Source organism: Camelus dromedarius, chromosome 7, assembly GCF_036321535.1.
Source record: "Camelus dromedarius isolate mCamDro1 chromosome 7, mCamDro1.pat, whole genome shotgun sequence".
Lineage (NCBI taxonomy): Eukaryota > Metazoa > Chordata > Mammalia > Artiodactyla > Camelidae > Camelus > Camelus dromedarius.
Window position 1 is genome coordinate 52599253 of NC_087442.1, and position 14190 is coordinate 52613442.

At 39.1% G+C, this 14190-nt stretch overlaps 1 protein-coding gene across 7 annotated transcripts in view; it reads left to right on the forward strand.

Moving 5' to 3' along the window:
• Window positions 1-14190, forward strand: part of DGKB (diacylglycerol kinase beta) — a 637574-nt gene that overhangs the window by 187129 nt on the left and 436255 nt on the right. For all 7 annotated transcript variants that reach the window (XM_064487528.1, XM_064487529.1, XM_031454980.2 and 4 more), the window contains one exon: window positions 5430-5583. In XM_064487528.1, the coding sequence (XP_064343598.1) occupies window positions 5430-5583 (154 nt within the window). The remainder of the gene's footprint in view (window positions 1-5429; window positions 5584-14190) is intronic.

The following is a 14190-nucleotide window of genomic DNA, read 5'->3' on the forward strand; positions in this document are numbered from 1 at the left end:
TTGAAATCTCAGAAAGTTAGCCTTGCTACACATTAATTTATATACTTTGGCTCAGTGGCCTTTACATCAGTTTTCAATTTAACATAATTAATTAATGATATAAATTAGGAAGCAAAATTTAAATGGAAATGGTGAAAGAAAGCCTCTAACCAGTTTAAGGTCCTGCCCACCTCATTTGGTCAGAGTTCTTCGGCCCAGCAGCCAGTAGTGCTGTGTACATGGTAGGCACTCAGTCAACACTTGCTGATAAATAAATTAAAGTCATTTTTTTGTTTGTGGTTTTAGCTAGTTACTTATAGTTTAGTGATTCATTTTTGTCTTTTAAAGATCACTTACTAATTAGCTTTGTATACACATTTGTTAGAAAATGTGAAAATTGGACCATCGTTTGATATAAAAGCATTTCTATGGCTGTATGATCCTATTAAAATATGTCAGATCATGTGATTTCCTGTTGCAAACCCTCCAATAACTGCTGCTCTCACTATACCTTAAAGCCATAATGCTTTATGGATGGTCCAATAGATCTTACATGGTCAACCTCACCCCACATACCACCAAAGATCATATCTTTAACCTTATCTTTCACGGCTCTAGTCCTCCCTCCATCCACTCCAGTCTTCAGCTCCTTCTCACTGGCTCCTATAGAAAATCCTCCAAAACAGGAGCATTTGCACCACCTCAGGACCTTTGCACCACCTGCTTTATCTATCTGAAGCGTTCCTTCTCCATATATGTGCTAGGTGCTCTCCCTTATCTCATTCAAATCTTTCTTCAAAGAACATATTCTCACTACCTGATCATCAAATTTAAAACTGTATCCCCCACCAATATATAAACTTTTTCCTTTATTTTTCTACAACATTTAATACCAATAGACATCATAGATTTATCCTATTTATTTTGTTTTTTTTCTTTTTTCCTTCATTGGAAGATAAGCCCCCTGACAGAAGGACTTTAGTTTGCGCTGGTAATATCTTTACTCGAACACCAAAAACAAAGCCCATTACAAAGGGAATGGATATACAAAGAACATTTGCTGAATATGAGAAAATTGTCATCCTGAAACTGCCAAAATAAGTTAATGATGGAATGACGACATTTATTTTCATTCACTTTGAATCTACTTGGATGAATACTAGAGTTATTTCTTCAGTATTAGCAGGGATTTAAACACCAAGAACCCAGATGGTCAGATATAATAATGAAAGGCATATAGAAATGTGTTTTGGATTTATGCCAATTTGGCAGCAACATCTGAGCAGCTTCCTCAGTTTGTATTCTTTACAGATTCTCTGTGTTATCTCCCTAAATAGACTGGCTGCTCCTTAAGGAAAAAAAAATGAAAAAGCCGTTTGCAAAATTTTAAATATTGTTTGGTGCATGTGTCTCTGAGCTTACAGCCAATTCAGTTTTTTGAACACTCATTCAATTATGTCTGATCCTCTTTTTTCCATTACTATTTCGATTGATATGCATATAAATGATCTCATTCTATTTAAAGGTCACAATCTTCAAAAACCAGTTCTAATGCTGTTCCATGACAGCAGCAGAAACCCAGACACATACATTTGGAAATGGCCTGCTGAATCATGAGATAAGGAAAATGTCTAGATTGAGGACAATATCCACTTAGAGAAATGTTTGGTATTTTGGACAACACAATTTTTAGAAAGGATTTGAAAATCTTTTACTGGTAAGAAAGAAATGGGTTAACCAGGAAAGTCATTGAAGACTAATTCCTCAATGAATGGAAACACGGAAGCAGCTATTTTTTGGCTTAAAGAACATTGTAAGGTGTGTGTAATGGCAGGAAATGTAAGAGAAAGGAAGTTTGCTCCCACCGACACTGTAAAGAAGTCAAAGGAAAAAGTTTACATCATTAGGAAAACGTCAGTAATAAATAAGATGACGTCATCTGAACTAAGGAAATTTTATTCAATTCTTAAGAATGTCTATAATAGGCTTTTTTTTTTTAAGTAAGATAATCTATTTTTAAATGCTTGCTTTCTGAAGGCAGTAATTTGCCAATGTTGCCTGACAGAGAACCATTACAGCAAAATATCTAAGATGCAAAAAACTGAGGGTTTGATTTGGAAAAATGCAATGAATTTTCCAGTTTTTGGACTAATAAAGAGAAGGGAAAATTAAGATAATTTAAAAAAATCTAATTTCAAACCAATGTGCCCTTTTATTTATTCCTTTTTTTTTTTTTTTTTTTACTATTTGATTTATTTTACATCCTACCTGCCCAGGGGAACACTAAGTGCTTTACATTGTTTTATTATATGTTGTATTATATTTAGGCAACAATGCTGAGCAGTTGAATGGAGGAAATTGAAGTGTCAAGCTGTCAGAGAATAAAACTAAACTGTTTTTTGCTTGCCGAGTAAGGAAGAGCTGCAACTCTAGAGAAAGTTCAGAACATTTTCCTGAGAACTGAAAAAAGAAAGACCAAGGAGAAATATATTCCTTCTTAAAAGGGATATCATGCATTAAGTTCATTTTTTTTTCCCTTTTGGTTGGCTGTTTTTCTGGTTTTCATCATTAAATCACAAGCACCTATTTCAAGGAGGTTCTATGGGGGTTATGTAAGGCTCTATAAATATCACACACTTGGGATGTGGCAGAATTTTCCTTGAAAGAGCAGATAAATTTCTTGCCCCAAGTCACTCAAGTGGCGAGCAGAGGTATTGGAATATGAAACCAGATTGTGTTATTCTGAAGCCCTTGTTTCTGTTTTCGTTGGTTGGCTGGTTGGTGGTGGTGGTTTCCTGTGTTACCACGTTAAACTCTTGGCTTGAAATACTTTTGTTTTAAAATATAATCTTATTGCAAAAGAAGACGCAGAGAGAAACTTAAAGCAGTTAGTCTTTTGTTCACATTTTATTACCAGCTTTCTTAAAAAAAGAAAGAAAGGACAGAAAGACAGAAAGACAGACAAGGAAACAAAAAGCCCACCAAAAGACAATGAATCAGGTAGTGATTGGTTAAATGCAAGTAGAAACATTTAAGTTAATGTGGTTTTGAGGCTCATTCTTTGAATACTATAAGGAATTCTTCCTAAACAAACCAAGAGGCTGATATACTATTATTCTCATTTATGGATGAAATGTCTGAGGTACAGAGAGCTTAATAACTTGCCTAGTGTCACACAGCTGGAAAGAGACGGATCCCAGAGCTCATCCAGGTGTTCTGACTTCATGCTTCTAGCAACTGCTACATTTCCAAAGGCAATGCTGGCAACAAAGGCTGAGGGTGCTTTAGAGCAACTACAAGTAACTTTTATTCTAATCACAGTGCTTATGAATATGTTTATCATACAAATTTCTTATAACTTTGCAAATAAAGTTAACTACTGGTTCCACATGGGCCTTCATGTATGTTGAGGGTTATTGATCAGTGTTGTCACTCACCCAACCGAATGTGGATTACTTCTCTCTCCATAGGTCATGTCTAAGGAACCCTGTTAGTAAGAAAAGGTATCCCTACTCAGAAAAACATATTTGGGTACACCAGTCTGCCTGTTGTCCTCATCTGCGTGTTTTGAAATCTTGCCTTCATCCATTGTGGCAAATTGCTTTTTGACAGTCCTCTTATAGTGGGGAGGGTATAGCTCAGGGGTAGAGTGTGTGCTTAGCATGCGTGAGGTCCTGGGTTCAATCCCCAGTACCTCCATTAAAACAAGAATTGAAATTTTTTCTGCTAATTGATGCTATCCTGTATATTTTCGTATTACTCATTGTTTTTAGTTAAGTTGTCAGTCCACTAGTAGAATTTACAATATTTTGTGGTGGTAGTGATTTATTAAACATGGAAGGAAATGAAGGCTTTTTATTGCCACCAGCATAAATATCTGAAGTGCCTTTCTGAACATGAATACGCGAAAGAAGTCTAAACTTAACTAAAACTATCAGATTAAATTGTAGACAGTCTTGAAACTGTTAATAAACAAAATGAAGTCTTCGGTTTTGGTTTTTGTTGGCTTGAGATTGTATTAGGTACAAAAACATACACAGTGCGTATACTTAATAGGTACATGATCTAATCTACAAAAACGTACTTTTTCTAATGATATTCCTGCATGTCTTACTCCATTTTAGGTTTATTCAGAATAATACAGTAATCAAAATTGGTCATTCTCTACCACCTTATCCCAATATTATTACATAGGAGAAGTAGACATTTTGTATCCAAAACAGCAGTTTATGAAATTCATTTCATTCTCATCTGCCAAGAGTCTGAACAAAATTCAGAGCATTAGTCTGCCAAGTTTTATTTTTGCCTTATTTTTAGTTTCATTTCAGTTATATTAAACTGAGTAAGAAAAAAATGCCCTTCAAGGGCCTCCTATGAGGGCGTATAGCCCTTGCAACTCTCCTGATCTGGACAGGTGTGGCTTTATTCCAGCTTCTTCTCCATAGGTGTCTAGTCTCTTCAAGTGACCTACTGGGTAGGACCCAGTACACCACCACTGGCTTCTCTTCCACGAGGTCTCATCTGTTTCTCAGGCAACGTTCATGCATCACTGTCCCTGTAGTCATGAGGAGTGTTGTCCAAGCCCATTACAACACCACTTCCTTGCCTTTGCCCCAAAGCATCTGCACCCTTGTCCTCAGTTTCCCAGGCAGGATCCAGATCCTGGCCCACTGTTCCCGGCTGCTTGGAGAAAGCAAGTTCTCTTAAGAGCTCCTGTGAAATCCTCTCATTAACTGGAGGATAGAAAGTAGCTTCCATCACTATTTCCCCAAGTGAACATGGAGATTCTCAGTGTAGCCATGCTTCTCTGCAAGTCAGTGTCTACTCTCTTTGAGTTCTGCAGTGAGTAAGAGTGGGCAAGGATCTTGAAATGGGTTTTCTTTGAAAATCTGCACAGAAAGTTTTAGAATTTCACTTTAGAATTTTTTTATCCATTGATCTTGATGTTAGGATGAAACTTTAATGTTAACCACCTTCTCTAGTTGTCAAAAACAGTATTTGCTATTAGAGGCAAAGAAAGGAGAAGAGATACCTTTCTTCCTGAATATTCATGCTGTGTTCATGACTCAGCATTGGCGTCTTCACGTGGTTGTCGGATTTAATCATCGCAACAGTTCCAAGGGATTGGAAATATTATGCCCAGTTTACAGAGAAGGAAATTAAGTTTCAGAGAGTAACGTTTTTAAGGCCACACAGGTACTGTGGAAATAGAAATATGTGGCTGGAAAACTCTTGCTTTTCCTGCTCCATTACTGTGGCTAAGACATACAAATCTAATTTCTAGTGTCAGCCTAGGACTGCCCAGTGTGTTTCTCAAATAGTAACTTCCTTTTGTAGACCTGAGTTTAAGAATGTTTGAGATCATTTCTACTACTACTGAGTTTGAACATAGCGCAAAACCTTAACATTGGCTGAGTCTTAAAATACATGTTTAAAATTTTTTTTTTCAGACAATAGATTTTGAAGGTTTCAAGTTATTTATGAAGACATTCCTGGAGGCCGAGCTGCCTGATGACTTCACAGCCCACCTCTTCATGTCTTTTAGCAACAAGTTTCCTCATTCTAGTCCAATGGTAAAAAGTAAGCCCGCTCTCCTGTCAGGTGGTAAGTTTAATTATGTACTTCAAAAATGTGTGTATTGCACAAACCTGAAAGGGAAAAGCCAGTATCACGTTCTCTCTAAGAGAGAGATGATTTGCTTAAAAATTATGTTTGTTGCAGGATTTATGCTTTCATACTAAGATTGTGTGAAGTATTTAAAATATCTCCAATATAATAATAGCTAAATGAGAGGAAATATACTTTATCACCATTCATTACTTGTCATTCAGTGTCTTTGAGGTCTGTGTTTGGGTCATAATTTTTGGAGGTACTTCTGTCAAATATGGGAAAGCACTCTTTTAAATGACACATATATAATCTATATGTAGTCACAAGGCAGTTATGTCTAGAAAACGTAATATTTAGTATTATCTGTGCAGATTCCCAGTATACTTTCATATTTTGAGATTTGTAAGCTCAGAACAGAGTTTTTTGGGTTTTTTTTCTCTTAGATACTTAATTAAATTTCTGTCCTCATAGAGATGGTTGGTTCTCTTACTGTGTGTAGCTTTGCAGACAGGTCTAATGCATCACTACCTGTTGCTGACTGTATCACTCTCCATGCAATCAGGGAAGCAGGAATCTCGCTGTGTAACTTTAGGGCATGTGAACTGGGAAACTGGTTAAACAGAGTTGGAGAATTGAAAAGGCAGAGGTGAATACAGAGGTTTGCAGAGACAGAACCACAGGAAGCACTTACCTCCTCCAAGCTGGAGTAATCAAAACCCAGAAGCCTGGAGGAAACACCTGTTGGAGCTGGGAGACAGAGTTTGAGCAGGATGTTGCCTGGTAGAGCTCACCTCAGGACTCCTGTGGAGGCAATGCTTCCTGGCAGGTGTTGGCAGCTCAGGAGCTCCAGGGGGAGCCTGCAGCCCTAGAAGTCAGACCTCTTAGCAGCGTCACCATGGTGTGCAGGACCATATGGCGGGAGCTCACTGTGCCTTCTCGGTGTGGCAGTGAGCTGGAGAGGAGAGCCTGTTGCTACTGGAAGCGGGTGCTGCAAGGATGGAAGCCTGGAAAGATCTACTAGTAGGTGCAGGTCGACCAGCAGGAACCAGTCCCTTCTCCCTCCTTCCTTCCCATGTCTCTCCAGTGACCCAACGTGTTTCTGTCTGGCTATGGAGAAATGTCATGCACGGCAGTGCTTCTCACACTCTTTGATCTCAGGACTCTTTGAGGCTCTTGAAAATTATTGAGGACCCCAGAGTGCTTTTGTTTATATCTGTGATATCAAAGGTGAAACATTCTAAAAATAACAGTCAACGCATGGGATGTTATCAAAAATCACATCTTTATGAAAAATGACTGTTTTAAAAAATAAAAAACAGTGAGAAGACTGGCATTGTTTTACACTGCTGCAAATTCTTTAACATCCAACTTCATAGAAGACAGCTGAGTAGCCGTGTCTGCTTCTGTGGTGTCAGATCATATGTTATGTAGCCTCTTGAGAACTCCACGGTACACTCAGGAGAGAATGAGAGTGAAAAGCAAATGATACTTTAGAAGTGTCATTGATACCATTTTGAGTTTACAAATCCCCTGCAAGGGGCTTAAGGATCCCAGGGGAGCCGCTGGTCTAGCGACTTCCAGCCGTAACATCACAAAGGAGAATATCAAAATGTGGGTAAAGAGATGATGAAAATTTTAATAACTGGCCCTCTGATACATAAAAAGTTGAAAACATATCGTTAACAAATAGGTGATATATATATAACTGAATCACGATGCTGTACACCAGAAATTAACACAACATCGTAAATCGACTGCACTTCAATTTAAAAAAAAAATAGAAAAAAAAAAAAAGAAATAGGTGGTTGAGCCATGAGCAACACTTGGGCAGTCTGATAAAGAGTCCACACTGTTGTTCCACTTCTCCTTCTATTCATGGAGTGTTTCTCCTACAACAATCACATGTTGCTCCAAGCTTTCTAAAGCAGATATACACCTTCCATATGCTCTATCTTGGTCCCTGCAAAATATAGAACAATTATTTTGTTTATAACCTTTAGCTACTGATACAGTATTTTAGTTCCTTAAGGAATCCCCCTTTCAACATGAGTTGAGAGGACGCCCCACACCGGCTGTTCTTGTCCGGGTGAGTCCCGTTCCGTCTGTCCTACAGGGTGGCTTCAGAGCTGAGCAGTGTTCTGGACTGAACAGTTTAAAATGGGACAGTTTCTTACTTGGATCTAGAAATGAAAACTTCTGTGTTCTCTGTTTCATGCTAGAAATAGATTCTGCATTCCTTAGAAGTAGCAAAATTGTCCCTTATTTAAACTTACATGAAGCAATACTGTCCTTGGGTTTTGAGAAAGAAAGAGCAGGAATATTTTTTGACATGTTCTCTCTCTGAGTAATTGTGTCAGACTTGGAGGAAAGAGAACAAGTTTAATGACTTAGGTAGTTTAGCAAGAAGTTCACATCTCAAACCCCCCTTTCTTCAGCTAGCATACAGTAGGTACTACATGGAAGATGCCTGTTTTACAAAGGGTAGAAATCAAAGCAGGTTTCAAAGTGAAGAAAAGAAAGGAAGGAAGGAAGGAGGGAAGGAAGGAAGGAAGGAAGGAAGGAAGAAAGGATAAATAACAGCTTGTACCTAAATGGGACAATCACATATCCTGCCAAGACCTACTTGAAAGGAATTGCAGAATGGGCTTGCAAGATGTAACCCTCATGTAGCAACAAGAAATTAAACTGTGAGTGAGGCCTCTTCAGATTCTGACCTCCATATTTTAAAACGTAAAAGGACAATTCGTCCTCTGTTAAGACTGTTTCTAATCCTGTGGACTTTTCAGAACTACCTTTGATAGTTGTTTGTTTTGTTTTATTTTGTTTTGTTTGTTTGTTTCTTTTTTTTTCCTGGGGAATAAGGACCACAGGACAATAATAAAATTTTTCAAGGCCTTGACTCAGAAACTGAAAAAAAATCAGTATATTTTTATTCCTAGAAACTTGCTTTACAGTAATCTATCTACACACGATGTATGCATGGTTGAAAAGTCACAAATCATTTCTGAATAAAGAGGTGCTGTAGTCTGCTTTGTGTAGCCTGTCTGAGAGCTCACCGTATTTCATGGCCACAGTGCCATCAGGAATATATGGTAGCCAGTCTTGATCCTGCATATCAGCTGAGGAGTGAGGGTTTCTCAATAAAAGGAAAAACTTTTTGAAAGAAAAAACTATTTTTTTCTAATTAATGAAAAATAATAAAGTATTTGGTAAAAGTAAAGCGTTTAGTTTTTATAGAATAAAATATTTTTAAATAATTATAAATAGTTATAAAGGTTGTGTGTGTAGGTAGCTGTGTTTTGTTGAATTTGTAAAATCTAATGATCCATCTGGCACTTCCTGTGGTGGATGATATATTGTTTGGAATATTTGTTGCAGTTAAGTGTCTCTTGTCACCTATTTAAATATAAGATGATTAATTCTGCTTCTCCCATGTTGGACTTCTAATGTTTGAATTTATATCCAATGTACCATCTTCCCAGCTTTCTTACAACCTCTCCTGGTTCATTGTACCTCCCAGATCCCTAATTGTTCACCTCTTTGCTAGTCCAATGGCCAATTTCTGATCTTACCTTCATCCCTAGAATCTAACACTTAAATTATTATCTTTATAGAATTGTTCAATCATTTGGAACTTTTTTTTTTCTGTAAGTGGCTCACAAACCCTGAACCATGAATCAATATTATGATCCTATATTTCAGTCCCTACAATTTGAACAGGGAGAGATCTCATAAATATGCAGATTGTCGCCACTGTAGATTGCTAACACCCACTATTAACACAGCTTTAACCCTTCTTCAGCTTTTAAAAAAAACTATTCTGTAAAGTATTTTTTCTTCATACTGCCTCTTAGATCCGCTAGGTTAAACTTTTCAAACCTCCTTTCGTGTCTTCCTATCTTTCCCCTCACTTTCAACAGATGACATTTTTTTCGTATCATACCAAAAAAAATAAGCACTGTCTTAACATAAAATGCCTCAATTATTTCCCACACAACCCAAAACTGTTTCAGCAACTCACAGAGAATACATATTAACTCTATTCCAGATGGAGCTCTTCATCTGAGTGTTCCATAAGGCATCAAGCTAAATGCATCTGAAAGTCAAATAATTATATTCTACCCAAACCTGCCTCTGTTCCTATCTTCTCTTCTGGTAAATGGAACCCAAGTATCTATTAATTTCCCAACCCTTAAGTTGTAGCCTCTTCCTCCCTTTCACTGCCTCACTCCTCATATTTAGTTAATTACAAAGCGCTCTCTGTCACTCTTTGCAACTTTTTCTCAAACATTCTGCCAGTGTCGGTTTGAGTCTTCACTGTTTGTGTCCTAGACTGTCGGTTAGCACGGCTCCCAGCCTTGCCCTGACTTCCCATCTGCGAAATGCTGCTGCCATCACAAATGCCTGGTTATGTTAGTCCTGAGTTCCCAAGTTCTGGCTTTCATAGGCACCTTGCAGAAGGGTTTTTAAACTTTAATTTTCCAAGTAAGCTTAAATCCTTGATATATAAATCCGATTAAAGCAGTGTTGCTTTGCTTTGGGGGGAGGTGCAGGGAAGAAGTGCAGGAGTCTTTGTGACTCTGCCTTCCCCTGCCTCTGGAGACACCCCCTCCTGAAGTGCCCTTAATGAGACTTCAGAGCCTTAAAAGCATCTCTATTAAGAAGATGATAAAATCTGAGTTCCGCAGCATTAGACACATGCCATGTAGGATAGGGAGTCTGCTTACCGTCCTCATTCTCTCTAATTCTCTGCCTCTTTGCCCCATGCACCCATGCCCTTTGCACATCCGACTGTTTGCTGTGACTTAAAACCTGGCTTCTTTCTCCTCGCTCAGGACTTTGCTTTTCTGCATGGTGTTTCCCCTGCCTATTTCACAGCACAACCCATCTCCTCCAAGCCTCAGCTCATGCTTCACTCTAATTCAGTAGCACGGGCTGTGTTCCATGCTAGGAAGGCAATCGTCGGTCCGATGGGATACCTAGAGAGTGCATCTGGGGAGCACCCCTAGCATCCCTGTAAAAGTCACACCATCTTCCTCTCGTAGGGCAGCTGGTACACCCCCCCAGCTCCCACCTATGACAGTGGCCGCACAGAAACTCCTGGACTTAACCCTCTTCAGCTAAATTTTTTTTAATTTTTTGTATAAGATAGCAATTAACAGCAGTTATTAATAACAATGACTTTCTCTAAGAATATGACAATTAGAAGAGAATGGAATATGATTTATTAGCTGGTTCAGACGCTCATACTGTATATGCCTGTTGGGCTCCCCCGTGTCTAAAACATTGACTCTGTAATAATAAACATCTGTTTATTAGCCATAGGTCAGTATAAGAGTTTTTGTTGTTCTTTCTTATTAGCTGCTTTATTGGGTACAAAGAGAAGATTTTCATAGCACTTCTTAACCAGATCGTATAGTGAGTTGACCAGTTGTGTCATTTAATTCTTCATCTTATTATTTTATTAATCCATGCACCCGGCCATTCATTTTTTTAAACACACTGTGTGCCAGGAATTCCACAAGAAAGCTGAGGATCCTTTAGAGCCAAGGAGAAAAACAGACAGTTAGGCGATCAGTTATATGAGAATAAAGTAGGTGCTGTGCTCTGTTTATCAAGAGCATCTGACTGAGATTTTAACCATAAATTGAAATTATCTAGATTAAGTCGAGGTAGGGGCAAATGCAGGTGGGAGTGGAGTGGAAGGGAGTTCCAAGAAGAGAAAGCAACATGCAGTTGTCTATTTAGACATTACAATCATCTCCCATCGAAGGACAGTGCACAAACTATAAGCCATTCAGTATTTATTCATTCAAAAACATTTATTGATCACTTACAGTGTGCCAGGTACTATTGAAATCCCAGGAGTACATCAGTGAGCAAAACAGAGCTGCTTCCCCCTCAGTCATTTACGTTCTAGTGGGGAAAGAAAGACTACCACACAAGTAAAAAATTGTGGCATGTTGACTGGTAATGAGTGCTGTTGGCAAAGATGAATCAGATAGAAGGTGCAGGTGGGGGCTGAAGATGACTGAAAGTCTCAAGTTTCTCATGCCTGACTGACCCTGGGATCAGGGTCATAAGGAGGTCATTTTTGATGGTCCCAGAGCAGACCCTGGAAGCATGGGGTCACAGCCTGGAGGTGGGGCGGGGGGAGCGGTCCTGGCGGGGTGAGAGGGAGCTGCAGGGACGTGGACTGACTGGGAGTGCGAGAGGCTGGGTCTGTGCCGTGCCTCCGCTCGGCTGGGGCAGGTGAAATGACTGGAGGGGAACAGCCGAGAAGAGACAGACGGGCAGGCAGGACCCCGTGGGGAAGAGTGTTGTCCGCCATGCTGTTTTAAATTGTATCCGAAAGGAATTGGAGAGTCATTATAAGGATGTAAGCCAGAAAATTATCACGATGTCAGTTGTGTGGAGGCTCTCATGAAGGCAGAGGAGGCTGAAGGTGTGAAAAAGGGCAGAAGATATGTAAGACTGAGAATAATAAAAACTCTGTCTGAAAAAGTCAGGGTACTTTATCTTTGGTCCCCTCTCAGTGCCCATTTGATGTGGCAGTAGTTAATTGATTTGTGCTGTGAAGTTAGTCTATCAATAATGGTATTTAGCTCTTTTTAGGTTTTCTCGACAACCAGAGAGTTACACCACAAGTTCTTTTTTTTTAGACAGAAAAGGAGAAACAATACCTTTTTGCCCCTCAGGAAGTTGACCAAGTTAAGAATAGAAAATCATACGTTGAGAAGGAGGTACTTAAACCTTGGGGAAAATGTTCTTTTGCCAAATGACCTGACTGAATGTTCTTGCCGAAAGACATGCTTCATTAATTGTGCTGAGAAGGAACTATTACTCTTATCAGAAGTGTCTTAAGGATACTAAAAATGTGTGTGTGTTTGCGCACACACGTGTGTGTTGTGTAAAGCAGCTTCACAGGTCTGTTGGGTCTAATAAGGCTATGAGGTGGGAAGATCCTTGGCGCACAGTAGGCATTTAAAATTTATTTGTACATTTATTAATGTGGATATACTTACTACTACTATAGTCTGTGCACCTTACATATAAATGCTCCAGAAACAAAAGAATTTCTATCCTTTGGCCAATTAGCATCTATTTATATCAGCTGTTCTATTTCTTATGCCTCCAGAGTTCCAAATTCGCGTTTCTAATTATTCGACATGTACACACGCTTCTCACAAACATGTATTCTAACGGATGGCCCAAGGACTGATCTGATCGGAATGGAAGTTTAGAGCTCTCAGCCATGGCTAGGATTTCTAATTTCCTTTCAAAGGTTTATGAAATAATCAATGTGTGTATTCTCAAGAGTCTTGAAAACCAGACTCTTAAAACCAAAAGGTCATTATTGAGAGGCAGGAGACAGATTCCTCTGATTTATTTTTCCTTCCTTAGCCTCACAGAATTCTACTTAGAGCATAAAATCCCACTTGGAGCTGCCTTTTGAACGCACTACTTGTCTTTGCCTCTGTTCGCTCACTGTAAAGTGGAGATAATTACGTCTATCTTACTGGGTGTTGTGGGACTGAGTCGTGTAATGTATTAGGTACGTCACAAGTATCCTGTATTTTAGGTTGAAAACACAGGATAAAGGTCAAATTCAATGTCTTTTTTTCCCTGAGGTGTCATACATTCTCCAAGGGCATAGTAAAATTTAAGAAGTAGTATTGGAATTTATTTTTAAATGTGACAAATACAGAAGTTTTGGTAGCATGACTTCTTTCCATATGCTGTGGTTTTATACCCATGCTTAGGTCTATTCAAGGAACCGAGAGCGATTCAACCACCTCTCAGTTCTCTACCTGGAGACAGTCATCTGCATTTTGGTAAATTGATTAAGATTCAGTGAAAACAAAAAATCAGTTCTTCATTCACAGGGGGCACATTTCACATGCTCAGCAACTTAATACTACTGTATTGAACAATGCATAAATAGAACATTTCATTGCAGAATATTCTACTGGACAGGACTGATAGGGACAGCTCTTGTTTTTATTGCTTTTGAAAAGAGCCCCAAGTTTGGCGTTTGCTGGCCTGTCCTCAGCTGCTGCCTCCCGGAATTGCTCCATGACCGTCAGTAGTTTCCTTTGCTCTCTGACATTGCACCCTCTGCCCTCCGAGATTAAGTCGCAGGATCAGATAAGCCCCCCGGGCGAGAGTGCTGCTGGGACCCAGTCAGGAGTGTTCCTATACTTGCTCCTTCACGGAGCTGGTTCTGCTCTTAGAACGTCACCCCCAAAGACCCGCTTCCCGCCCTGTTCCTTATAATTGCTTGTTTGGGTATTTCTGCCGACGTCCAAAAAGATGAAACCCACGTCATTCCCTTAGAGGGATTTTGCTGCCTCCAGTCTCTTGTCAGGGACTGTTTCCCATTGCCTGTCCTCGCTTTATGAGGAATCACCATCTATTTTAAATTTTGTATCGATTTATAACCCAGTCTGTCCCATCTTGCTGCCATTTTGTCCAAGTATAAAAAATTAAAAAAATAATAATACTATCCTACGACAAGCGTAGTTGAAAGGCTAAGTCTAAATATCATGAAATGTATGATAATATTAAATAACTGTTGTTACTCTTGATTATTCTACTCAT